The following is a 26947-nucleotide window of genomic DNA, read 5'->3' as shown; positions in this document are numbered from 1 at the left end:
GGCTGTGTGACAACAGCAGATATGGGCAATATGGGCAGAGTATTCCTTCCAATTATGTCTGATATTGATGCTTTCCTGCTTACCCAGGGACTCAGATACCCCAAGTATACTGGGGTATCTGTGGTGGGAAGTATCCCAGAGTGATCAGGGGAACAGGAGAAGCTGCCCTGACACAAGAAGTGGAGGCTGCTAGTGGGCCATGGTTCTTGTGCTGGGATGTGCAAAGGTTCAACGTCCCCAAGCCCTTCCCTACCACGACAGCAGTCTCACCATGTGAGGCAGAATTACGTAGGAGACGATTGCCAGCACGATTGTCACACAGGCCGTGGTGAAGTAACCGATGAAGCTCTCGGGTTGCTGGGCACCAACTGAGAGCACAGGAAGGGAGAGGAAAGGAAGATGATGACAGCTGAGAGGAGAAAAGCCCTGCTGCCATCTTCCACACAGCATGACCTCGGCAGATGCTGTGACAGCAGTGGTCTGGGAAGGCCCTGTCACCTGCAAGGCAGGGATTACTCACTGGCAATACTGAAGATCATTGCCAAAGCAGCGAAGGTGCCTGCCAAACCCTGCCCACTCATGATGGGGGCCGTGTAGCTGACAGGCAGGAGCCCTGCCAGCCCAAACAGGCTGCTCTGGAGAATGGCGCCGAAGGCTGCAAAGGGGAAGGATGAGCAGATATGAGAAACCAAAGGCAAGGATGGACTGCACCTCTGCAGGGAGCCAAGGCCCCTGCCCTGTGAGGCAAAGCAAGTCCCCCTCCCCCTTGGCTCTGCACTGTGAGGTTCATGTTTTTCTCCCAGAGGGATCAGCCCTAGCCATGGGGCTGTGTCCCTCTCCTTCCCCCAGTGCTTCACTCACAGTTGATGAAAACAATGCTGATCATGGTAAAGACGAAGAAAGGAAGAGGCTCCATGGGGACTTTCACCATGATCGCAGTGACCAGAAACACCAGCCCAATGGCCACCAGGCTGCCTGAGATGCGGATCTGCTGAGGAATCCTACAAAAGAAGGTCTCAGTGAGGAAAACCCAACCCCCCAAAAACCTGGGGCTTGACCAAGGTGTAACTGTGGGAGTCCCAGCCAAACCCTGAGACAGGAGACCGGTGTTTTGCCTTTGACTTGACTGAGCTGGCTGTAGCTTGGCTCAGTGCTGGGACAGGAGAACAGGCCAGGGCAGGGTGGCCCTATGGGGGCTGGCAGGGGCAAGGACGGAGCAAGACTCACCGCTGGTGGATGAAGGAGTTGAGGCAGGTGAAGAGAAGGAGGGGCACCATGGCACAGAGAGTCATGAAGTTGTCAAACACGGACTGCAGGTAGGAGGGTGGGACAGTCTGGTTCCCGACATGGCTCGTCTCCTCTGGGTCCCCAAGGCGACTGATGAAATACTGCAAAGGAAGGAGCCTGGTGGGGCTGAGATTCTGTGAGGCCTTCCAAGGCCACCCTTATTCTCTGTTCAGACCCATGCCCATCCCTCCTGCTGCCTCAGTGCCACTCATCACACCCAGGTCACACATGCTGTGCTGTGCTGCCACATCTACACCATGGTCCCTGGACATGACAGGGGACAATTACTGTCATGGACAACAGCAGGAGGGAAGCCCTCACCTCCCTGGCGGTCATGAAGAAATTCCATGGCAGCAGCGTTCCCAGGCCGAGAATGAAGAAGATCAGCCAAACAGCCTTGTACCTGTGAAGGGAACACAGTGGAGTTTGGAGCAGAAGCTGGGTATTGCTTCTGACTGTCCCTGACCCAGCGGTGGGAGGCATCAGACAATATTTCGTGCCCTGCCCCACAGCACTTGCTAGCCTGGGCTGCCAGAGATACTGCACGTGTGGCACTGCAGAGGGGCTGTGGGAGGCCCTCCCCAGGAAGCTACAAATGCAGGGAGAGGCTGGCTGCTCCTCAAAATGTAGCACCCAGATACACAGCATCCATAACAAGGTCTGGGAAAGAGTTAGGCTCCCCAGGTGTGTTTACAGGGGACTGTTTACAGTTTACAGCCCATTTGCTGTGAAAAAGCTGAGAAAGAAGGGACAGCTTGGTAGGCCAGTCAGCAAGCAGCAGAGGGAGTCTCCCAGATGCTGGGTCCCTCTGGCCGATCACCCCCTGCTATCCTGGATGTGTCCCCACAGCTACATCAGAACCCATCATTACCTATCTTGGGGCCCGTCTCTTGCTGTCATCTTGTGTGGCAAGAGTTAGCACAGGTCCCAGCAAGTCTTATGGTTGCTCTCCGCCTGGAAAACAAACAGAAGATTTTACGGGAAAGTGAGCGACACATGCCAGGCAGGGGCAGCACTGGTTTTAACCCCAACCCATGCTGCCAGTAAGTATTCCACAGTACTGGGAGCCAAACACCAATGCAGAAAATGACGAGAGGACAGTGCAGGAGCTTTGTAAACCTGCAGCTCAGAGTCCTTAAGCCAAGAGGCTGTGGCACACAGCCTTATTCTGCTGGCCGGGCACAGTAAGCCTTCCCTCCAAAAGGAAACTGCTTTCCCGAGATACCAGGCTGCTCATGCTGGCTGCCCAGCTGCTTGCAGCAGGTTCTTAAGGGATTTGTGAGCCTGCAGCTCTCTGTCCCCAATCCTGGGGCTGTGAGCGAAGCGTGTGCGCAGTGGGCTGTGTCTGCCCACCCTGCTCGCCCCAGCTCCTTACAACGCCCGGGGCTCCGTGCCACAAAACACACATTTAATTCAGCAGCCTCTCCGGCCAGAACCAGCAAATCTCCCATTTTCAATTCCACCTCCCTGGGGCTCTCACAGCCCTTTCCTGGGTCACCTTGAAAAGCCAAGGGCGTCCCCGGCACTGCTGTCGCCTCCCGGGCACCCACCGCTCCTTCTTCCCCGTCACCACCTGCCCAGGCGCTGCACTGCTCCGAGAGCCCCAGAGACGCGGCTCCCAGAGCCCAGAGAAGGGACTTTCCCTCCCCGGTGACCCCCTTTTCCCGGCGCAGTGGGATTAGCCGCCAGGAGGAACCGCGGGCCTGCCTTGTCCTTTTCCAGTCGGGGCGGCGCAGCATGGGCTGCTCCGGCACTTGTCCCAGCGCTTCACCTGCAGCGGGGCTGCCGGCGCCGTGTCCCCGGCCCGCCCGGGACATGCCCCGCCGATGCCTGCTCCGACGCCGCCTGCAGCATCCCTGCCCGCGCCCTGCCAGGTAGGGCGGAGGAGGGGGAGGAGGACGAGGAGGAAGAGGCAGGCAGCAGCATGCTGGGATCTGTAGTCCCTGCCAGCCCCGGCTCGCACTGGAGGCAGCGCAGCCCGTCCCTGGCGCAGGTGCCCGTGGGCTTCTGGGCAGAGCTCGCCTCCTCCTCCGGTAGCACCCTGCCGGCTGGGGAACCTGAGCTACCATGGAGCCGAAACATAGCCGGTGGGATGTGGAGAGGGATTTTAGAAGCTCCTTGGGCCGCTTGGGAAAGACGGAGCAGGACAACAGTATGTCCGCAAAGGATCGAGGGCTCTGCCAGCCCGGCAGGTGCCACCCTGTTGATGTTGGAGCCATCTGCAGCACCGCTCCCCTGCCTTCCCACACAGACAGCTCGGGGGCATGACAGCTCCTGCTTTGCCCTTGTAAGCCAACCGGGCTTCCAGAGAAAACATCCCAAAATCCCCTCCTGGCAGCCTGCCAGTGCCTCTGCGGGGAGGAGACATCCTCACTCGGGATTAGCAGAGGGATCTGCAAACACAACTGCAATCCCCTCGCACACAGAAACCTCACCGGGGCCATTGCTTGTCTCCGAGCAAACAGATCTCAACCCAAAATAGGCAAGAGAAACTCAGCTTCCCCCATGGGTCCCCAGCAGGCCCCAACATGCTTCCCTTGCCAGCCAAGCCGCTGATCCCCCTTCCAGCCCCCACCAGGTCACACTGCTGTCCCTAGAAATAAAGGCAGGGACTGACGCCATACACATACCTGGGAGAGAGAACAGAGCCAGGGTGAGCCCTGTGTTCGGAGTATTTGAAGGCAGTGTGTCCCCTGCTTCCACACCCCCTGCCCTTGCGGGCGAGCGGCAGGCCTGGCTCCAGTCACGGGGGCCGGAGCCCCGCGGGTTCAGTGGCACTCGCGGAGGAGGAGAAGAGGTATCGGGTACCAGAGCTGGCACACCGCCCAGGTCCTGCTGCCCAACCATCCAGGGAGGGGAGGAACACAAGGGCGCTGAGGGGGAGATGACAGGAGCCGGGGGTGCTGGGGAGGAGGCAGTAGGGAGTAGGACTCTGGGGGTGCTGGGGCAGGGCGCTCCACCATGCTGCTTTCCCACCACCTCCTGCTTCCGTCCGGAGCGTGCCCACATCCCTGTGTCAGGAGCCCAGCCTCCTTGGCAGCCCTGCAGTCTCCTGCCCTGCTCTGTTTGTTTTCTGTCTCACTTTCCTAAATGCCTCCTCTAATTTTTTCCACAAAGAGACAGTGCCTGCCAAGGGCAGCAGTCATTACAGCAGGAAACACTTCCAGCTGCTGGCTGTTACAAAGAACCCTACAACAAACAGAAATGTTACATAACCAACACCAGCAACAGGTGACAACCCGGCTCCCACTTGGGGAGAGCTGCCCATGGGATGTGGAACAGATGCCACTCTTCCAGCTGGCACAGCACAGCTCCAACTGCCCCCTGCAGGAGTCTGCTGATGTTTAGCCCAGCCACCAGCTTGGTGGCTGCGCATCCTGAGGGACACAGAAAAGGAGGAGAAATGTGGGGCCTTGGCCTAAGGACATCCCTTTTCTTCCTGGGCATAGAGCAGTCTGTCTTACCCCATGGAAGTGATGTCTAAGCAGAAGAAGCAAGATCACAAAGAGTGGGCTTAACAAACCATAAGCTAGAACATTTGAGCAGGTACAAACGGGAGATGGCACAATTTTAATTGCCCATTTGTGACACACAAAGACTGTGACAGACGCTGAGTGACGCCCTCAGTGGCCATGTGCAGCCCCATTGGCAGCCAAGCCCAGGGAGCTGACAGCAGGGCCAGCTGTCACCAAAACTGCCTAACCTCTGCAGAAAAACCCGCACTGCAGGACAGCCACACCTGCAGGCAGGCATTTGTCACCTGGCATTGGACACTTCCATACCTCTCCTTTTCCCCACATCACCTTTTCCTGCTGCCTTCATCAAGGGTAAGCATGGTGCATGCTCAGTTTCCCACTTGAGCAATTCCCTCGTGCCATGTAGGCATGCTATGACACCATGGAATTGTACCCAGAAACACCACATTTTTAAAGAAAAGCCATTTACACCACACCAAGTGTAGAAGTGTCCTGGCAGTCCATAGCCAAGGGGTTTCCAGCAGATTCACCAGCAAGCACCTCGTGTCCTACTGGCACCATTTGTCAGGGGATCATTTTGCAGGGATAATGTCAGTACTTCCTCCAAGCACGGCCAAGATGGGACAGGACCAGTTGCCTCACCAGTCTTTCACCCCATCCCCTATGTCCGCTCGCCCACTGGGTTACACCAGAGTTCTCCTGGCAGGAAGGCTGATCCAGGGGCCCCTCCAGGTTTATCTTCAGGCACAGAACAAGCCCAGCGCAGGTATGCAGGTCACATGAAACCTTGGTGGCCATGACTCAGCTGAAGATAGGAAACACTTACGAGACGGCCCCGTTTCATGAGATTTCATATGCGTGCCTGAACTCTGACCACACTGCTTGGGGATCCTCCTTCCTTGTGCTGGGCTGCAGGCAACTCCACCTTCAGGACACACGCTTGTATTTCACAAGACAGATGAGTGTGTGCAGTTGCACAGCACTGCTGTGGGGCTGAGATGAAAACAAGCTCTCCCAAAGCAAGGGTAGGCAGGTGCCTTGAGTCAAAGCAGAGGCTGGTCCAGCTCAAAGGCTGTCTCCATCAGAGTGCAAAAGCAGATGCTAGGAAAGAGTAAATGTGGCATGAGTGTGGACTAACTGTCCAACTGTTTCCCCAGCCTCGGAGCTGGAAGGGAGATTATGTTAATGTGTTTTGTAGCCATGGTGGGTTTCACTTCTGTGAAATCCTGCTTCCCCCTTCAGCTCAGGAGCTCCTGAGAGAGGGCAGCAGCTCTCCCCACATGCAGGGCCTCACCAGGGCTCCCTTGCCTTCAACATCAAAGGGTGGATGAACACTGGAGTGGCTGCTTTACAGACCTGGATTGTATCCACCCAACAGCACATTTTTCAAACAGAAATTCTAGCTCACTTAGTCATTCAGGCATGGCTCCATGCCTTTAGTCCTCCTTGTTGCTTTTCTCCAAATCTTCCCTGGCTCCTCTCGATCCTTACAGAGATGCTGGTGCTGGGGGCACATAGGGACTGTGTGGGGGTGATACCCCAATTTGAAGAGTGGCACAAAGCTTTCCTGCTTTGTTTCTGCTTTGTAACTGGGAAAGATGATTCAGTGTGTTTTCATACACACTGAGTTATCTGAAATCGCCCTAGGCCTTGCTGTGGCCGGCTCATGGCTGGCTTAGTGTATAATCTTGTTTGTGGACTTGGGGCTTCTTCCCTCCCCTCCTTGTCTATCACTTGATATTTATCTAAACTGAATTTCAGTTGCCTGGTGTAATGGTTGTCAGCGCTCCTCCTAGCTGGCACTTGTCCCCATGAACCTGAGTAATCCAATCACCTCAGCAAAGCCCTGTCATCTCATTGCTCATTCTCTTTTCCAGGTCACTCAAAAATATGTTGAAAAAACATCTGACCAATGCAAAGATCTCCTTTTTCTGGAAAAACTGACTGCTGACTCCTACACTCTCTTTCCTGTTTTCGTACTAATTTTGGAGCAGAGTGAGGACTTTCCCTCTTGACCAGCAAGTTCCCTTAAGAACTAGACTGAAAGCCGGAATTTTTTGGAGGAAGCAGCGTGGGCACTCTGAGCCCAGACTCCCTAAGAAGTGCTGCTCCAGTCCTGGGTGCCTCCCCACCTGTCCCTGCACAGACACCCAGGACATGCAGCAGATTCAGCAGTTGGCTTTCCCTGAACTTCCTTCAGCCCTTCTTAGAAAATAACGTCATATCTTTCCCTCCTCCCAGTCCCTGGGGCTGGAGCAGTTGCAAATGAATGACCAGGGGCCACAGTCACAACCAGCCACATCACCCTCCCTTTCCTTCTGGGGAACATTGCCTGACCCAAGACACTTGTTGCTGTTTACCTTTGCTTTCTAACCTTTCCCCTGCTCTGAGGAGCTCCCCAAAGAAAGGGGGAAGAAACTGTTCAGGCTCTTGCAGAGCTAACAGTGAGGTAAAAGCTTCATCTGTCTTTTCTGCTATGGCCTCTCTTCCTCTGGTCCCTCATCCATCCAATATCCTGCAGCAGGTTTCCTCGTCCTGGAGTGCTTTTTGGCTGTTCCCATCAGCAAGTTGATAGCACTTCCTCTTCTTCTTGTCCTCTCTGCCTCTCAGTAAACAGCCTTGTGATGCCATCTGCTCTTCCAGCCCTACGCCGTGCCTGCGTCCTGAGAGACAGCTTAGCAGGGGAGCAGGAGGGAGCAGGTATTTCTGCTTTCTCCCTTGATTTGCTGTCTGCAGACGAAGTTCTCTGCTTTGCCAGGGCTTGGGCAGCAGAAAAAAAACCTCTTACCAGGTGGTCTGTGCAGCACCCTCACCCCACACAATGAGGGTCCCTGGGCAATGTTTCTGACCCATTTTATCTCGCTCCCTTCGCTCCTCCATGGACAAAAGAAGAGGCACCTCTAAACCCCCCTGCCTTAAGGCTTGCTGCACCAGCAGCGATCACAAACTCCTCACCAAGCAGCAGCTGTGGATTCTGACCCTGCTCCCAGCACTAGCTGTTATCTCAGATGCCGGGTGGCGCAGGGGGAGCATTCAGCCCTGGTGTGTTTTGAACTTGTAGACCAACCAGGCTGAAGTTCCTTATCTGGAGAGTTCAAGGAGCCCTGAGAGGCTCCCTGGGGGCCCTTGCTCCAGGCAGGTAAAGTGATCCTGGGCAGTAAATTCCTCAGCAACTCCAGCACTCTCCCTGAAGGGCTTCCCAGCCGGTAGAGGGCAGAGGACAGTGACAGGGAAGAGCCAGTCTTAAAACTACCCCAGTTGGCACAGCTGGCACTATCCCAGCTGTCTGACTATCCCTGTCAGACCATTACTGAGTCCCAGGAAGTCCTGAATATCCACCTCTTCAGCAGGGCAGCTGAGAGGGTTCCCAGCTGTGACTAATACTGGTCAAACCCCATCGATGGCAGCCCCAGGATGAACCCACACACCTCTCTCCTCAGCACACAGTGAGTGCCCAAGCCCTGGTGCAATCTGGTCCCTGGCCAGAGAAATCCCCCCAAGGAGCAGAGATGGACAAACGCTGCAGAGGGACATGGCAATGTCACCACAACAAGCTTACCAGAAGGGCAGGGCGGTCCCAGCCCCTTGCTCCTTGTCACTTCAAGCCACAGGACGATGCAGGGACAATGCAGCCTTGGCAGAGGTAGGAAAAGCGCCACAAATATTTGAGGTGTTGCCTGCTCCAGGGCCGGCAGTTTGGGGATGCGGGAGGAGATACAAGCGCCTGGGGAAGGGCAGGAGCAGGGGACAACGTCATTTATGAGCAGGCGTCAGCAGAGGAGAGATAAGGTGATCTCAGGAAACTGTTTGCAGAGACAGGATTCTTCCAAGAAGCTGGTTTCTCTGATGGCACCTGCTCAGGCTGCTCTCCCCAGGGAAAGGACTGTGCCCTCCAAGCCACAAGCCCAACCTGCTTCTTGGGAGGCTGTGGAAGGAGACACGTTTTTCCAGGGCTAGGTTCAGCCTCTATTTGTGGAAATTTAGAAAAAAAAGACCCTTTCTCCCAAGGGCAGAGGGAGGGATTTGCTCAGGGCTTCACTCAGTGCAGCTGCAGAGGCTTCCAAGCCCAGGCAGAAACCATCTCCAGCACCTGGATGGTGCTTCCAGGCAGCTTTCAGCACCTCCAGGAGCTGCAAGGAGTGGGAAGGGGCACAGAGTGACTCACTATGGGCATGCACAGCTCACCAAGCTCATGACACCTGGCCGTGGCTTCTTGAGGGACCACCAGGGGTTTGGGGGGAGCCTGGGGATGCCTTGCCCCAGACCTTCAGCCTCATCCAGCAATCCTCTGCAGCCAACAGACCCTCACAGCCCACGTCTGCAGGGCTGGTCCGAGTCCCCAGGGATGCCAGGCTCACCAATGGAGCTGCTGCTTGGGGGCCATAGGGGAAGGGAAGTGCTGGAGGAAGGGGTACTTCCCTCCAATCGATCTGGGGGCTGCAGCAGGAAGAAGCACAATGGCAGGAAACCACGTTTCCGCTTCCAAATGGAGAAAACCTTACAGGGCACCTGGGGAGAACAACCAGATATCATTAATGTAAAATTCATCTGGGGGCACAAGGAGCAGCCAGAGGCAGCCCTGAGTTGGAGCGGGTCCTCCTTGCATGGAGGAGCCTGGGTCCTGATGCAGTAGTGGCACAGGCCACCACATGCCAGGACAGCCATGCACAGAGGACAATCCCAACCATGCACAACACCAGGCACAGTTATGGCTCTTGCCGGCCCTCAGGCAGGTCCTTATTTCCACCCAGTCAGGTGGGAGGAGGGATGCTCCCTGGTGGGTTGGGACAGCACTTAGGTAAGACCCCTTGGGATGTGGCTGCCAGAAGCACCTCTTTTGCATTAGCAGCTTTCCCTCTCCCTGCTTTCATGCTTGCTCAAGAGGAATCCCTGTCTCTGTCTGCATCATAGTATCTTGGTTGGCCACACCTTGGGCAGCAGCTAAAGCAGGTCAGAGGGGTGGGTTGAGCCTACAGGACCATGTCCCACTTCCCCCTCCTGTCTGCAGCTGAGGGGAACAAAGGTGAGACACAGAAAGAGGAGCACACAGCAAAACAGGCTGAGAGCAAAACAGCTCTTAGGCAGACAAGTCTGAAGATAAGCACTCACTGAATATGTGGGAGGAAACCCAGTGGATAGAATCCCACAGCTGAGGAATGAAAGAGGGGTGAGATGAATTTTTCCATAGCCTGCCATCTCCTGGGCTCGGTAGGGCCATGTCTACCAACAACACATGGCTACCCCAAGGTCACCACTTGGGGAGCAGAACCAGAGGGAAAGAGCAGGACTGCAGGAGGCCACCTGCCACTGGCAGCCCTAGGGTGCTGGGATGTAGAGTGGAGATGATTCCCCCTTCATTGCTTCATGTTGCTGGCTACAGGACTGAGCTCAGAGATGGCAGACCCAGGAAGGAGTCAGGTCAGGAAAAACATAAGGGAGCTGAGCATGGAGAAGCCTGCAGAGAGGGTCTGGAGGAGAAGGATGGGGACAGCTTACATTGTTTGAGAGGTCCTCAAAACAGTCCTGCTGTGAGGGGCAAGGCAGAAGGGGCTTGGAGGGCTCAACTCAACCACTCTCCCACCCCAAATGCCATCCTGTACTTTACAGGAACTGCTTTCCCCAAGGAGAATCTGAGTCCTCACTCTCTTGTCCCCAAAACAGAGATGCTTCTAGAAGAGCAGGAAAAGCCAGCAGCCAACCAGCAGCGAGAGCACCTGCCTGCAGCAACCCCCTGCCCACTGCCACCCCCTGCACCCCAGGGCACCTCCACCTCCCAGGACAGAGCTGTCCTTCCAGCTCTGGCTCCTTCCTCGATGGAGCCAGATTCAAAGGCGCAGCACTGGCAGGACCCTCAGCAGGCAAGAGCTGCCCAAACCCAGTGCGAGCTGCTGAGCTGCTGCCCCCCAAGAAGGTGGGAGAGCATCCCCAGGGCTGGGCAAAGTGAACCTTACTGTTGTACCTGGAGAGCCCAGCAGAAGGCTGCGAGTCCTGTTTGGGGTACTGGCCCAGGAGCAGAGATCATTTTGCTCCCCCTCAGTTTTTTGGAGGCTGGTCTGGGCTGCACAGCTGTTTCCAATTTAGTGGAGGACAGAGAAACGAAACCAGAGCCAGAACAACACAATCTTCCCTTGGTGTCACTGTCTCCCCAGCTTCCAAAATTCAGAGAGGAAATTCCTCCCCACTGAGCAGCAGCCCCCTTGGCAGAGGATGGGACAGACGTGCAGGAGCCAACCACCACTGGCCTGTGGTGAGTCGAGGCTGGCACTGTCCTCTGCATGTCCCAGTGGCCAGGACAGAAATACATGGGCTATTTTGGGTCCCCACAGACCAAAGGGGCCTTTTGCTTGCAGGCCAGCTCAGAAGAGGGGCCCTGGCTGACCGCTGCTTTTGGCATTAAATGTCTCAGTCCTACTGAGAAAGAGGATGGTGAGCACAGAAGCAGCTTTTGGGACTTGTCAGGGTCCTGTGCAGTCTGTCTGTCAGCCACCTGTCCTGCCAAGATCCTGCTCACTGCCCAGACAGCCACAGCATCTTACAAATCCCGAAATAGATGCTAAATGCAGCTATTTCACACTGGCTCTACTCCAAGAGACAGGGAGTGTCTAACATGCCCTCACCTCAAAAACCTCCTTTGTGCCAGCCAAGGGGCACCCCACAATCCCCACAAACAAAAGGAGAAGGGATGGATGCCCCATGTGGGTCTGCTTGTGCCAAATCCACTCAGTTCCAAAGCTGCAGCCATTTCCAGAGTGGGGTAAGGTCGTCCCCACAAGTCCCAGGAGATGAAGGGACTAGAGGAGCCACACACACCTGCACATTTCCCAGCAGGGAAGATGCTGCCTGCTGAGAGCTGGGTTTTCATATCCCTGTTCTGTGGCAGACACAACAGAGCTGTGAGTGCAACACACGATCTGTGGAGCGAGGAGCGGAAAGCCAAGGAGGCAGCGATGTGGTGGGAGCAAAGGAGTTGGAGCAAACAGCCAGGGCAGGAGCACCATCTCCAGCACCCTCTTCCCTGAATAACTCAGCTTCCCCAAACAGCCTGGCAGGATTGAGGAACCAAAGCAAGACTTGAGGCAGTCACCTCCTTCGGAGCAAATAAGTCAGAGCCCAAACCTCCCACCCTTGGCACTGGCCTTGGCTAAACAGCGGCAAACAGGAAAATCTTTATGCAAGTAGGATCAGGCGGGGAGAGTAAACAGGAGGTGGGGACTGCTGTGTCTGCCCAAATGCCGTAAAACAGAATCTCACACATAACCAACAATAATAAGCCCAGCCACAAGCTGGGAAAGAGCAAGTCACATCCCCTCCAAATCCCAGCCTGTGCTGCTACGTCAGTGCAAACAGCCACCGCCCAGTGTGCCACAGCCATTGTATCGCAGCCTGTCTGGCACCCTGGGCATCCTCAGGATGTCTCAAGGAAGCACAAAAATCTCTGCATGAGAGCCACTGAGTGCTCTGCTCTTGTGGAAATGCCACTTTGCAGTCATTGGCATTGGCTGGCAAGCTCCAGAAGCCCCTGAGCCTCCCCAGATTAATGTGGGCAGCAGAGGAGATGAAGGCGGCTCTAGACACCCTGCTGGGAGTCCCAAGGTTCCAGCAGCCTCCACTGGGGTGAGCTGGCCATCTGGCAAGGTGTCAGGGCATGCCTGGGTGGATGCTGAGGTACCTCCACAGTGATGCCAGGTGACAGGGAGCCCAGGGCCTGAGTCTTGCTGGAGCAGTCCCTCTGACACCCTGCATCCCCTTCACAGCCACAGGGAAGGAAGGGAGGCTCAGCACACTTGTGTGCTGAGGATCAATTGCCAGGCTATTTACTGATGCCGGGTTTTGTTTCTGGTCAAAGGCTTCGCTTTTGGAGCAAACCCAGCTGCAGAGACCGGGCAGGGGGAGTGCAGTGCTCTTCTGCACCTTCCTCATCCCCCTGCAAGGCATGGATTCGGATTCTGACCCACACCACGTGGGCACCCCACAGCTGCTGCCTCCAGCCCTATTCAGAAACATGCTAGCAGATCAGCGTCCTGACATGGTTCACCACACAAACATGCCAGCCTTGTGTGTGTTGCCACGAGGAGAGGGTGTGAAGATGGGAAGAAGAAGCTGCAGGGTAGGGTGGATCACTCCATAATAGCTTGGCTGTGTTGCTGTTGGTCTGCATCCTCCTGTGGTTAATGGATAACACTCCTGTGCTCTTGCCAAGACGCCATGAAGACCCACCCAACCTCAGCCACAGCCCAACACCTACAGACCCTGATGGGATGAAAGCACCATGCACTGTGTGCTTCTTGCAGCAGTGGTCTTCTTGTGGGGGCTGAAGTCCAGTCCAGAGCAAGTATCATCAGGGAAATGAGAGTACAGCGCTAAGGGAGGATAAAAAATTCAATTGCCTCCAACTTGGTCCTGAGGCCAGAAAATTACACCACCTGTCACAGGCAAAGCAGGCAAGACAGATAAGGCTGGCATCTCCTTCAACCCTGAGCCTCGGGCAGGACTGAGAAGCCAGATCTGCCACCAGACCCTCCTTCCTCCCTGGCTGTTCTCCAGGAGTTATCCCCAAGCTTAAAACAGGGGAGTTTCTCTCATGAAGGGTTTACTATGGCCATGCACAAAAACTCCAGTGAAACTCCAAAGCGCTCATGGGCTCGAGCCAGGTGAACAGGCCCTCAGCCACAGGTGTAACTGTGTCTATAGCTGGAGGTGCTGGGCAAAATGAACCAGGCAGGGATGAGAACCATGCTTGGAGCCACAGCTTGGGCAGCAGAGGAGACACCAAGCAGGGCAACCCAGGCAGGAACCCTTCTTTCCAGCAGCTTTGCAGGAGGCTGGAGCCACTTCAGTGCCAGTCTGGGGCCACAGATAACGTTCAGGTGGATGGATGGCTTGCCCTTGGCACAGCACGGCTGATGACACAGTCCTGCTGCCCTGACTGAACCTCAGTACCAGGCTAGAGCAGGCTGGCATAACCCTCCAGTCCCACTGCTGCTGCCCACCCAGTCACGTCCCTCCAAGCCCTGCTCTTCACCTCCTCCCTCTGCACCTTCCTGGTCTGCTCACTCCAGGAATTTCCAGCTGGAAATTTCACAGCGAGGTGCCTTCCTATCAGACTAGTCCTAAAGGAAATGAACTAAAGCAAGTCTCTCTGGCAGTCGTGTGATGGGAAGAAGCAAGCGGGCTCTGCGGAAATGTGCCTGACTTCCTGCTGACAGCTTCTGCACGAGCCATGGGCAGGCAGTGGGCCTCTGCTCCCTTTTGGCCCCAGGGAAAGTCGGTCTGCTGGAAACGCAGCCTGACTGTGCTCTCCCACGGCTCAACCAAGAGGCTGAAAGAGAGCCTTGAGCACGGCACCCAGAATGCCAGGCTCACCAATCTGAGTCACAGCTAGTGCCTGACAGCCACACACACAGAGCTTTGAGCCTGCCCTTTCTTGAGGAATGGCAAAACCAGGAAAAAGCCTGCTCCAAGCCAGAGCAGGACCAAAATGTCACAACAGGGACATTTCTCAGACCATTGCCATCAGCAACGAAATTACAAAGAACATACTAGTGTTATTCCTACGCAACAGCTTCCCTTGTATTACGGGAACAACAATCCTCAGATGCATTCCTCATGCAGCATCACAGCTCCTCTCTCACATAGGGACCCCAGAGCCCATATACAGCCTCCCCCCACTCCCCAGCTAGGTCCGCGGAATCTGGAGTGGAAGATGGAATGGAAGATGTGTTGCGGCCTCAGCTGGGGAACTGAGTCCCTCCAGACCACACACCCTGCTGTAACCAAACCCATCCAAGCTCTGCCCCTACTCTGCACACTTCTTTCCCCATCTCACGTCTTGCACACTCTTAACCTAAGAAGAAATTAGTCTTTATAGCGCTGCTTAATCAAAGATAGCTGTGTGGTGAGTAAAACCCTGACTCCTGCCCAGCTCATGCCTGTAGCTCATTTTGCATAGTGCTTTGGGCCTCAGTTTGTTGGCAGCTGAGCACAAGTCAGCATGGAGATGAGACACTGAGAGCTGGCAGTCCTGCAGCCCCAAGCAGTGCTGGGCTGGGAGGGGTCTCAGGCCAGAGCTCAGTGCTGGGAAGGCTCAGGAATGTAAGCAAGCTTTACACTGTGGGGTCAGTATGGAGCTGGCAAGGACCACAAGCAAACAGAATTCCCTGGATGAGAGCGGGCGTTGGCAGCTTCCGTAACATTTGCCAAGGGCCTGGATGTTGTACTGAACAAAAACAACCAAGATCTTCACGTGTCCCATGGAAACCACCAGAAGCTGTTTGCTGGCTTCCTATAGCCAGTGGCTGGTGCTTTCCCATTTGGACAGGACACACAGGTGATCCTGGTCTCCCTCTTTCCCAGTGGGCTGGTCCCTAAGCCGTGCCTCTGCCAGGAGAACTGGGAATGAAGCTGGAAGCTGGGCAGTGAAGAATGTGCAGCACAGGAGTGGGTGAACGCGTGCCTTGTCCTCCGCACCCTGGCTTACCCCCATACCACAACAAAGAGTAAGACAGGTCAGGCCAGGGCGACAAAAAAGCCCATGGCTCATCTTTAAAGAGGAAGAGGCTCATTAACACCTCCCAGCCCAAGATAATGAGAGCAGCGATGCCATGATGCCATGCTGGGCAACTGATGCCAGTAGTTAATTATGCAGCTTGGTGAGGAGAAGAGGGCCAACTGCAGGACGGAGGTACCATACTGTCCTGTGTGCTGGTGCCACATCTGCTGGTTTAAGCTGAAGCTAATTTCTTCAGCCTCCTCACTCCAGGTATCTGGTACAGCCTCTACCTCTTGTCTGCACCAGTTGTGGAGGGACAAGTCATCCTGAAAAGATGCATCAAAGCATCTTTTGGGGCTGCTGTTAGAGCCCTTGGTGCTGAGAAGAAAGTGCCTTTGCTCCTTGAAAAGCTTTTTGGTGAGCCAAGAGCAAGCCTACCTGTCTTTTCCAGGAGCAAAGAACAATGGCAGGAGCAGGAGTGCTTTGGGGGGCATATGTGTGGTGTCAGCACTGGACTGACACCATCAATGGCCCATGAGCTGCACAAAGACAACCAGTGAACCCAAGGGAAAAGCATCCCTGCACAGTCACATCCTGAGACAGCTTTGTAGAGAAGGCAGGCTCGAGGGAGCCTGAGGCTGTCCAGCAGCTTGCAGGTGCTGGTGAGTGGGAACAATGTCACCAAGCCGGGATGCAGTGCAAAAGGGGAGTGGGATTTCCCATGTCGGCACTCACACAAGTCCCTCAACTGTGTCTGCTCACAACAGGCAACTGAGGGGCCATTGGGTTGTTTTCTGTTTCGGAGCAGTCGGGAAGTGCATCCAGCTGTGGCCAACAGCTGCACAAATTCCTCCTGCAGCCCCTAGCCCTGGGATCAAGGACACAGGCTTTACTTGTCTGCGATCCCACAGCTCAAGGGCTTAGCTGCTGCTGCCTTCCCACACAGTCTGCAATTCCACAGCCCATTCCCGAGAGGCAGATGGGAGCGCTGCTGAGTACAGGCAGGGACTGTGTTGGTCTGGCACTATTAGCATCTAGCAGGGGTGTGAGCCTCAGATTTAACTACAGAGGTGAGGAGGAGGGCAGCACAAAAGGGCTCCGCAGGAGCTCTTGGCACTTCTGCCTGGACCCGCTCTCCATTAACGCTGACGGTTTACTCAGGAATGGAAAGAAACACTCACTAAAATCATCCCACAGCCAACAGGCAGGATTTTCTTGAGCAGGACGTGGGGCAACCCCGACCCAGCAGTTTTTCTGCCAGCCAAGAGGGCTCTGCCCCACTTCTCGCACAGCAGCACATGGCACAGTGCCCACGCACCTGCCAGCGGGTCCCCCCACACCCGCGGCTGAGGCAGGCTGGCAGACACTGCCGTGCACATGCACCCCCCGGCACGGATGTGCACCTCTGCAGCCGCAGGACCGCGGCACAATCCCCTCGGTGCAGTCCTGCATCCCAGGTGTCAGAGCATCACTGCGCTCCGCATCCCCAGATCCACGTGCCGGCCGCTCCGCATCCCCAAAATGACATGCTCTCCCCGCGGCAGTGACTGCGAGAGGGGATTTGTAGTTGCCGTGCAAGGTAGCCAGGAAGGACCCTCCCCGAAAAGCAGCATCTACGCATCGCACACCCCTCGCCCGGTCCCCCAAGCCGCGACTCGCACGCCGCCTCTCCGCACGCTGCGCCGCCGAGTCCTGCGCTCGGGGAATCCCCCGGCTCCCTCTGAAGGTTCCCCACGCATAAGGCAGCTCTGAAACGCCGCCAGGAGCCTCGCAGGGAGCCGGGCCGGGTGGCCAAAAGCTCGGCGACTTTGACCCAGTACCTTGAACGGGAGCGCGCACCGCTGCCTGCCTCCGCTTCTGTGCCCGGCGCGGATGGAAACCCGCCGCCTCCGAACCGCGCTCTAAACTCCGCCTTCAGCGCCACGCGGTTCCCGCGTGGGAGAGGCGGCGGGTTTTCCCGCTTCCCGCCCGCTCCCCGTTCCCCTGGCCCCCGGGAGAAGAGGGCTGAGAGGAGCCGCTCTCCCCCGCGGCAGCCGTGCGCCCCTCGGGGCGAACCCACCTGCGCCGCGCTCCCCGCGCCGCCCGGCGCTCCGCCGCCGTCCCCGAGCGCGGCCCGCCCGCCCTGGCTCCCCCCATTTCCGCGCCTCCCATCCCCACCCCCTGCACTGGCGGGAAACCCTCCGGGCCGCCCCGCTGCTCCTCGGGGAGGGAGCGCAAAGCAAGCGCCCTCTAACTCCCGAGCCGCACCCAGCACCGCGCTTGTCTCAATGCCCGTGCGTTAGTCGATATTACAGCTCTAAAGGGAGCCACGCATTAAATTACGGCTCTAAATGGACTGTGAACTGGCCTCCAGTTCCTCACTTGTGCCCCATGCTGCGTTCTAATTCAGACAAAAACACTCTGCTGGCAGTCACCACATAAGGGAGTGATATATATACCTATATACCACATATATATAGCTATACATAGATATATATACATCCATATATATGTAAACATATATATGGATGTATGTATATAGGCACACAAATATACATATGCGTGTTTATACACACACACACACATATATATATGCAAAAGCACCTTATTTTCAGCACCAAGGGCTGTAACATCAGGCTCAGAAAGATGCTTTGCATACATGTGTATATGTGTGTGTGTATAAATATATATATATATATATAATAACTTTCTTGAGTTAGTGCGTGTCATCCCTGCCCATGGCAGGGGGATTGGAACTTAATGGTCCTTAAGGCCCCTTTCAACCCAAAATTTGCGATTCTATAAATCACAAAAAGGATTGAAGACAGCTTTTTGCACTGTGTATTCCCGGTGGTGCTACCCAGGATGGCAGGCAATGTGCATAGCCCTGTGCACCTTAGCAATCCCCTGTATTTGCAGGATATAAGTACTGTGTGTATTCAGTATCCAAAGGGCAGGCACAAACTCTAACGTTAGTTTCTTATGGCTGCTGCCTCCAGGTTCCTATCTCTCCGGAACTGATATCTACTCTGCTGAGATCACAATATGTTGCTCAGCTGAAGTGCAAACGTGGAGGATTCCCCAGGTACTTTGTCCCCCAGCAGAGGGGAACGCACCTGAATTTAACCTTATATCTGTGCGGTTAAACAGTGACAGAATTTTTTTTTTTTTTTTAATGTAGCTGGGTGTTTAAAGGAACTGGCTGGCTGGCTCTCTCCATTCTCTGTGCTCTGCAGGCACAGGCAGTGGCACCAGAAAGTCCCTGAAGCAGCTTTGACTATTAAAACATTTGTTCCATTAATAAACACCCTCAGAAAATTCTCTGCAGATGGTGATCAGTTTGGGTTAGAAATTAAAACCAGAAGTTAAAACACCCCCAAAAGCTCTGGCAGATTCTCATTCTCACGCTCTCTCTCTCAGTAAGATGATCCCTAACACACATCTTCCTGCAAAATCCAAGCACCAAGCTTGTATTTTAAGACAGACCTACAAAATCTTACCACGTAAGCAAGAAGTCCTCAAAGCCCAAGAAAAAGGCAGTGGTAACAGGGCTGAGACAGCTACCGGTACTTTCTGATCTGCAGCAGTGACAGACACTGTGAGTCTCACCCTGAGGAAAAGACCTCTCCACTGATCTGCTCAGAGGCAGCCTCTGCAGCTGGATCTCTCCCTCTGCACTGGCCATGGATATTTGTCATGGTTATGGGCTTCTGGGAGCAGGTAGCAGGGTACCCTAACAACATGAGGAGAGCGCAGACAATGCTGCCAGATAGTACAACAGGAGGCTCTTTCCTTAAATTTAAGATCCATATCAGATCAAATTAAATTTAAAAGCTCTCATCTCCAATTAAAGCTCCCAGGCTGCATCTCCCAGGCAATGACAGATCCAAGCCTTGGGCCTGCCTTTTCTCAGCCCCCTTTCTGTAAGCCATTCTGATCTGGAAAGTATTCTGGGTAAGCTGCAACAGAGACAAGAACTCTCTTCTCCCCATCTTGCCTCCTCTCCTATCTCCCCTCTTCTCTGCAAAATCCAAACAAAACATCAAAGCAAGATCATCCCCTTGGGATGTCTTATGTCACCTCCTCTCTAGCTTTGAGATGTGCCATTTTGTCACCCACAGATCCCCACAAGCCCCCTTAGTAGTCCCTGGAACATGAATGCCACAGCAGCTTGGGCACCGTGTTTCTCCTTGTGATATCCACACTTGCTGCTCAGCAGCATGAGCTAACATTTAAGCATCTCTACAATTTTTTTTTCCTAAATAAGCTCCAACTTTAGCACAGACTAAAAGCTGTGAGAACCAATTCCCCCAGGAACTTGAGCCCAGGGTCCAGACGGGCGCTGCCCAGCCAAACTGACACTTGTGGCTCCAGAAGCCAGGACAAGGCTCTCAGCCTCAACCATTATAACCTCGGACCCCATCGGGAGGAGAAACACCACAAAATTTACCTTTGAGTGGATATTCCAGGAAGTTTCTCCTTCAGGACAGGGCGGGTGCAGCCGCTGCCTCACCCCAGGCTTTCAGCAGCAGGGCTGTAGCACTTACCAGCACCAAAGCACAGGATTAAATGTTCTCTAATTTGCAGCTCTGGTCCTGTCTGCACAGCCACTCCCCAATCACCGGAATCAAACCTCTCTCCACAGAGACGCTCTCACTGGAGATGGGGGATGAAATCCATTAGCGCTGAGCAGTGTCCTAGCCACTGGTGACCGCAGGCAGACAGGAGGCCAGCAGACAGACAGACAGACCCCAGGGAGGCACGGACAGGGGCGGCTTCCAGCTCCTATGCACAGCACCGGCTGCTGGCTGCTGTCCTGCAGAGACCTGTGCCCCCACCCATCACCAGCCTGCAGGACAGGGTCTAACAGTGTCTTCTCTTGTGCAGGCACAAGACCTGGAGCAAGCAAGACACTGTGGGGTGAAGCAGGCTAAGTCTGGGAGAGAGTGAGCGTCCTTTAAAATCCAGCCCTGGCTGCTGCAGGACAGGAGACATTTCGCTCACAGTTCTCTTCTCCATAGAGGCACTTTAGCCCCTCAGGGAGTTCAGCTGCTCCCAAGAGCAATGCAAGTCCTTGGGTTGTGTAATGTCAATAGCAGCACGCCTTTTCAGAGGGGTGACACCTCCTCTACGGTACATGGGAAGGTAACAAATTGCACAGCCAATAACAACTCATTTATTGCCCCAAAAACATGAGCTCTTTGCTACAGGGCCAAGTGGCCTTGCTTCATCTTGGCAAAGGTGTTGCATTTGAAGAACTCTCTGCTCCCTAGCGGCTCTCATGTTATCATCTTCACCTCTGTGTGTACAATAACAAACCTCCTAGAAACAGCAAACAGCTACGAAAATAGTCTCTGCTCCCAACTGGAAACAGCTGCGCTTTGCCCAGCCCTGGTACTGGGCCCACCACTGGATGACCCACAGAGCTGGGCATTTCTCCCCTGTGTAATTCGGGCAAGGAGAAAAGGCAGCCTCGAGTGGGGCCTGGGGGCTTGCTCTGTTCCCACCCTCTCCATCCCCAAAGCAGCAGCTCAGTGCCAGAACACGCTGCTGCTGTTGGCAGATGGCTGCACTCCCCAGAGCAAAGGGAGAAAGCAAGGGAGGAAAGCAGCCAGCAAAGCCTCTCCCTTACATAAATGAGGCTGGGAGTCCCATGGACATGCTGGTGGGGCTGAAGCTGCCCAGCCCTTTGAGTTTTCTTTCTGAAAACTCACACATGCACTGCAGGCATTGTGATGCCGTCACCTGGAGCCCAGTTTGTATGCTCTGCTCACAGCTAGTTTGTGACAGGCAGAACAAACAGGCAAAGAGCTCTCCCTTCAGTGACGCTTGCTTTCACGCCAAACCTTTCACAAAAGCTGCTTTTCCCCACCCCTTCTCCCTTGTACCAATTCCCTGCTTTAACTAAAGCTGTAAAATCCAAAAAGGGGAAAACAAACAAACAGCTGGTTTGGAAAGCAAGAGCAAAAAGGGAGATTTATTCCAGGCAGAGGTTATTGCATCATAAGAGCTAAGGGAATATTTTTAGTGCCTCTTGGGCAATATTAGAGTTTTAGGGCCTGAGGAGCTAGGCAGTATTTGCAGGCACTTAATGTTTCCAGAATCCTTTACACTTGGCACCCACGTTCACCGTTTTCCTTGGAGATTTGCAAGCACTTTGCAACCATACATTAATTAACCCACCAGCCCTCCTCTGCAGTGAGATTTCCCTTTCCCTGTAATGTGCCTGTGCTAGGGACAGGGTAAACTGAGGCACGGCAAGGCCATCAGCCAGCAGCAGAGCTGAGGCCAGGGTGCTGCATGCCATCCAGCTCTCCTTTCTATTGCAAAAGCACCCTTCCCTTTGTAAGCATGATCCACACCGACTGCATTTTCCTCCACTGGATGCTGCCTGCCCCATTCCAGAGGAAGGCATGGGCAGGTCAGCTCATAGAGCCTCTGCATTGGCCCTCGGTGCCCCAGAGCAGAGAAACAGAGAGCCAGTATGTCTGAAAGGCAGAGCAGGCAGGCAGGAGTGGAATGGCAAACAGATTAGCAGCTGCATCCAACTGCCTGCATGTGTGACAAGGCAGCTGCACAGGGAAAGGGGGAAAAGGGGCATTTTAATTAGTCACATGAAGGGAAACATAGAAGATGCTGAACCTCTGTCAAGTGTCAGCAGGTTATTAATCTATTAGCTAATAAGGGAAAAAAAACCTACTACAGGCTTCTGGGAATCCAGTTATAACAAGACTGCAGTGATCATGGATGCTTTGATAGCCAACAAAGCATCTCAGCCTGTTGCTGAGGTCAGCGAGTGGCTCGGGGACTGATCATTTTAGTTTTGCTATTCCCTTGATGGTCCTGGCTGGCCCTGGAGCAGCATCCTGGCTGAAGAGCTGCTGTCACTCTTTTTGGGGTGGGAGATCTCCAGTCATTGCTTGCAGGACTCCTGACGCTGATCTCTGGGCTCTTGGTGCCCTGCCCTGTATTTTGGGATGAGGTCATGCTCACCTGTTGGCCTGAGCCTTGCTGGGGGAAGGAGCGGGCTGCAGTACCCTCCCGAACTCTGCTTGTGGCACAGAGCTGCATATCACCGCTTGCAGGGAGCCACGCAGACTTCCAGCATCCTGTCCTCCCTCTGCTTCCTTGCACGGCTCGACCTGCAGGGATAAAGTCAGGCAGCTGCCTGTGACTTCTTCACTAGTGGCCTGAGGGCAGCAGGACCTTGCTGCCAGCAGCAGCAGCAGAGCAGCCCGGGTGAAACCCTGCCAGGAAAGGCAGGGGAGACGGAGGCCCTTGCTGCCCCTGCCACCTCCCCATGCTAAGTATCACCCTTCATTGGTAGCACTGAGCTGCAATGCCGTGACATCTGAAGCACTCACAGCCCTGGTGAGCAAATGGTCTGGAGACATGACAAGGAAGGGCTTCCACACGCCTCCAGCCCAGTGGCAGGGCCATGGGTGTTTTCCAGCTGGGCAAGCAGAAACAAACCCCATTGTCCACTGATTGGACACAGCTCAGCAAGGGGCCCATGGTGCCTACAGGGCTCCTGGGACCTGGCATGCACAGTGGGGTCCAGTCAAGCTCCAGCCCCCTCTCAGGCTGCTGGAGGCAGGGACAGCCTGCCCAGTGGAACAGCAGCATCTTTGGGACACAGGACATCTCCCTGCTTTCAGTCAGGGGGACACAAGCCCCTCTGCCCAAATCACATCTGAGGGTCTCCCATCCTCACCAGCTCCTGGGCACAATCATTCCACGGGCAATCCTTCCCTCCTCCATCCCCATCCCTCTGCCTCCCTCCCTGCATTGCTGCTGCCCTCTCCTGAGCTCCAGCTGCCCATTTGCTTTCTCCTACAAGCATTAAGGGAGTAAATACTGACTAATGGTACCAATTAGCAGCTGAGCTGCTGGGTGCTAGTTACTGAGTGACAGCTGTGCCGCCAAGGGCCAAGGGTGAAGAGTTACCTCACTGCAGGCAGTCTCCACCTGCCAGGGCCCAAGCTGAGACTTGGATAAACTCAAGACACACAGTTCAGGCTCCCACTTGTACCAGGGGTGGCAGGGTTAACCCCTGGCTCAGCGGCAGGCAGGAACACCCTGTGGCATTCAGGGCACAGACCACTCCAAGCACCCTGTCATGGTGTCACTCCAGGTCTCCTTGGCTGAGGATGGAGCCGGTGCTGGCAGAGGGAGCCACTCTATAGCCAAGGTCATCTGGCCCATTGAAGCAGTGCCGGGGGCATATCCTCCTCCTTAACTGGCAGCACCAGTCTCCCACGATGGAGCACAGCCATTAAGAAAGAAGTGGCTGGCACTCAGCCACACTTGTAAAACACCGCAGGGGAGCTGTGCGCTGCTGGGAACCAGGGAACCAGGTGAGAGGAAGAGGGGTGGCACCTGCTGTGTGGTCCCGGTCCCCCTTTGACAAAGTCCATCCACAGCCCAGTGGAGCCAGGTGCCCAGTGACTCCCAGGGTTTCTGAGAACCATCTAAAAGGCACAGGGTGGCTTTCTGTAGGATGGGTGAATGCTAGTTCTGGAGGATAGCCTGAAGCCATGGCTCCCCATCAGCCTCCCCGAGGCATCTTGGTGGCAGCAGACAGAGCCATGCTCCAGCTCTCCGGGAATGCTGCTGCAGCCAGAGTGTGCCCACCCTGCCTGGCAGGGCAGGGCCCAGGTGCCTGCCTGTTCTCCCAGCCAGCCTGCTCCCTGGGCAGTCTCTGTGGCCACTCCGTGGCACCACAGGGACCATGGCACACAGCCACCTGCAGAGATGAGGGCTCCAAACACAGGTCCAGGAGCTCTCCCAGCCATGCCAACCTCGGTCCGTGCCTGGCCCGACATTTGCTGGCTGGCGTGGAGGAATTCCGCTCTGTGCAAATGTCTGGCAGGGCTGACTAAATCCTGTCTGGAGACTAAGTCCATCCAGTCATGCTTTCCCCTTTGGGCGAATCAGCAGCGGAGCTGCGGCTGAATGCTCCCAAACATCCCCCAGGGAGGTCTCCAGGAGGGCCCTTTCCCACAGCTTCCAACAGTACCAGCCGTTCATCATTTCTGCTCCTTGCCAGTCATGCTTCCGCGGGTTCCCAGGCTGAAACGGGGCCCCCAGGCCACCCAGTGGAGCACAAACATGGGACATCAAAAGAAGGGCAGGCCAAACCCATGACCAGCAGCCCAGCTGCCAGGGTACCGCTGGGACTGCCCTCCCCCTCTGCAAAGCCGAGAGTCCACCGGTGGGCAGAGGATGCTCTGGCACGGACCAGGGAGGAGGGAACCTCGGGGCGTCCTGCACCCCTCACACGAGGGGCTGGGGTACATGGTTGGGAGCCTGCAGCGCCCCGCGACCATGCTGCGGGGGAGCGCGGCAGCGTTTGCCTGTCTCTGGGGGAGGCACTGGCGTCGGGCCCCTTCCCAATCCCTCTGCAGAGCCGCCCCATCCCGAGCGGCTTCGGGGCCGCCCCGGCTCGGCTCTGAGCCCCCAAACTCATCGGCGGGCGCGGGCCGGCGCTGCCGCCTGGCGGCGTGACCGGGAGGGCGCTCCGGGAGCACCGCACGGGGAGCGCACGGGGAGCGCGCGGGGAAGGAATTAGCCGAGCGCGGGCTGAAGCGGCTCCGCGGAATGCGGGAGCCAGCGAGGGGAAGCAGCGTGGAGGGAGGGCAGCAGTGGCGAGCCGGCGGCTGGTGGGAGAGGGTCTGGCATTCTACGGTGGAGAGGCATCCCAAGCCACCCCTCGGGCAGGGCAGGCACGGCCCTGAGCACGAGGGTGAGCATCCTCATCCACCATGAGGATGAGGAGGCAGTGAGCGGCAGCAGGGAGATGGGGGAATAAACGGCACTGGGAGCCAAGTGCACAAAGTGGGACAGGGCACGCCGAAGTGTGGGCTTGTTGTGTGTGCTGCGCTAACCCATGGAAGGACTGGGGATGAGTGGGAGATGGGAAAGCTGGGAGTAAGCAGGGAAGTCCGAGGACAGAATCAGGAACATTTTGTTTGAAGGTGGTTTAAAGAAGGAGAGGTTGCTTACAGGTAACACACTGTGCAGAAGGGCAGGGATAGCGTTAGGAAGCAGATTTCAGGGCCAGGATGGATCACATGAGGACATAAGACTGTGACAGTCACCCTGAGCACGGCAGCTGTCCTGCAGGGCTGTGCTTGCTGCTCAGCTGCAGGCCACAGAGGAAGGAGTTCTGGCTGGTCCCCGGCTGAGAACCCTAAGTTCCACAGGAATGGGATGGGAAAAGGCTTGAAGTGCACCTCCTCAGCATAGGTTACTTCCCAAAAGGCAGCTTGCCTTCTTCTCTCCTTGCTCCTGGGCTGTGAGACATCCAGGAGCAGCCTTGTGCCAGGGACCCAGTGCCTCAGGGACAAGAGGGGCTCCTGGCACTACCCTCCCAAGGACTCGGGGCCTCAGGCTTTATCCGGTACATCCATCCTCAGCTGATAGGGACTCAGTCTCCAGGGAAACAGCCTGCTCTTCTAACACTGCCCCCCAGACCCAGTAAATCTCTTTTCTGGCAAGCCAGATGACAAAAGTCAGCCCAGACAATAGCGGTGGCTGGCTTCCCACAAAGATCCCTCTTCTGGGGAGGAGCTGCAGACCCCTGTCTTTCTCCACTCTCCACACAGGATCTGCCATCTCCAGAGGATGCAAGCAGGTGGGAAGGTCTCTTCTGACTTTTGCTAGTTCTTTTGCTAGTCCTGGGATGGTAAAGTTGGGAAGCTTCACAGCAGAGCTGAGCTGCTATGCAGTTCCCAGCAGTGCTGCTGCTGGCCCTGCTTTGCATCTGCAGTCACAGAGGTGCTGGGTTTCCTGCAAAAAAGCAGGCTTCTCAAGAAAGAAAAGAGCTGCACAAACCCCTAGCTTTCTGGAGAGCCCTACAGGGTCTTGTTGCTGGTAGCTCAGGGCAGGATTGCCTGCTCGGATGGAGGACAGGCTTCTCTGCCACTGCTGCTGGGTGTCTCCCATCCTGCTGGTCCCAGAGACATCCAGCTTGCCTTCAGGGATGCTCTGGGCATTTCCTGGCAGGGAATGGCAGGACTTATATGTCTGTGCAGAAAACAGGGCAGCACAGCTGGTGCTCCTCCATCGCATCCTCCATCACTTCCCGTGCACAAGCCAGAGGACCATTAATAAATTTCACTATCTCCTACCAGCCAGCTGTGCCAGCTTCCCTCACTCTCTACATTTTCTGATCCATTTCAGCCCCTACAGCACCTGCTCCCTCCCTTCCCAGGGCAGCACCAGGACACTGAATGGATAAGGACAAAAAGCAGCAGTGGGGGACCCTGTTTTCTAACCTCTTGCACTAAGACCTTTACAGGGGCAGCAGAGCAGTGCCCTGACCTTGAGAGGCACCAGTGATTTGGACTGATGTGGGTCAAGAGCCTTGTTACAAACCCTGCTCTGTCTGTTCCTTCACCTCTCTTCTGCCTGCACGCGAGGTCAGGCTCCTCCAAACAAGCCTTGGGCCATGCCTCGGACTCAGAATGCAGCCAGGACCTCTGCCCTGGGCCAAATCACTCCGAGGGCAGCCCGGGAATGGTGCCTGGGGAGAAAGGACCTGCATGGGGAATGGTGCAAGCGGGCAGGGCAAGCTCCCAGCGGTCAGCCTACAAACAGAAAGGGTCATGGGACAGTGCCCAGCTACTCGGACAAAGGGCCTGCCAGAGGCCAATGGGGTTGTAGAAGTTGTTGTGGGAGGGAGGTGAGCGGTGGCAGAGCCCCAGGAACCCCA

The 26947-nt window shown here is 55.6% G+C and overlaps 1 protein-coding gene across 10 annotated transcripts in view; it reads right to left on the bottom strand.

Annotated features, from left to right (window-relative positions):
- SLC29A1 (solute carrier family 29 member 1 (Augustine blood group)) overlaps positions 1–26947 on the bottom strand; it is a 33729-nt gene that overhangs the window by 5281 nt on the left and 1501 nt on the right. The window contains exons 2-8 of one of the 10 annotated variants that reach the window (XM_064708868.1): positions 22225–22373; positions 2159–2241; positions 1609–1690; positions 1228–1388; positions 862–1001; positions 521–655; positions 271–368 (exon numbers count right to left, since the gene is read on the bottom strand). In XM_064708868.1, the coding sequence (XP_064564938.1) occupies positions 271–368; positions 521–655; positions 862–1001; positions 1228–1388; positions 1609–1690; positions 2159–2187 (645 nt within the window). In that variant the 5' untranslated portion in view covers positions 2188–2241; positions 22225–22373. Of the gene's footprint in view, positions 1–270; positions 369–520; positions 656–861; positions 1002–1227; positions 1389–1608; positions 1691–2158; positions 2242–2994; positions 3173–3917; positions 4163–8322; positions 8525–10722; positions 10819–17072; positions 17156–17311; positions 17372–19681; positions 19803–22224; positions 22374–26947 lie in introns of those variants that run through there. The other 9 variants (XM_064708876.1, XM_064708869.1, XM_064708873.1 and 6 more) reach the window with 9 other exon arrangements.

The sequence above is a fragment of the Zonotrichia leucophrys genome, chromosome 3 (genome assembly GCF_028769735.1).
Source record: "Zonotrichia leucophrys gambelii isolate GWCS_2022_RI chromosome 3, RI_Zleu_2.0, whole genome shotgun sequence".
Lineage (NCBI taxonomy): Eukaryota > Metazoa > Chordata > Aves > Passeriformes > Passerellidae > Zonotrichia > Zonotrichia leucophrys.
The sequence above is the reverse complement of the archived record's forward strand: the minus strand, read 5'-3'. Positions and strand labels throughout refer to the sequence as shown.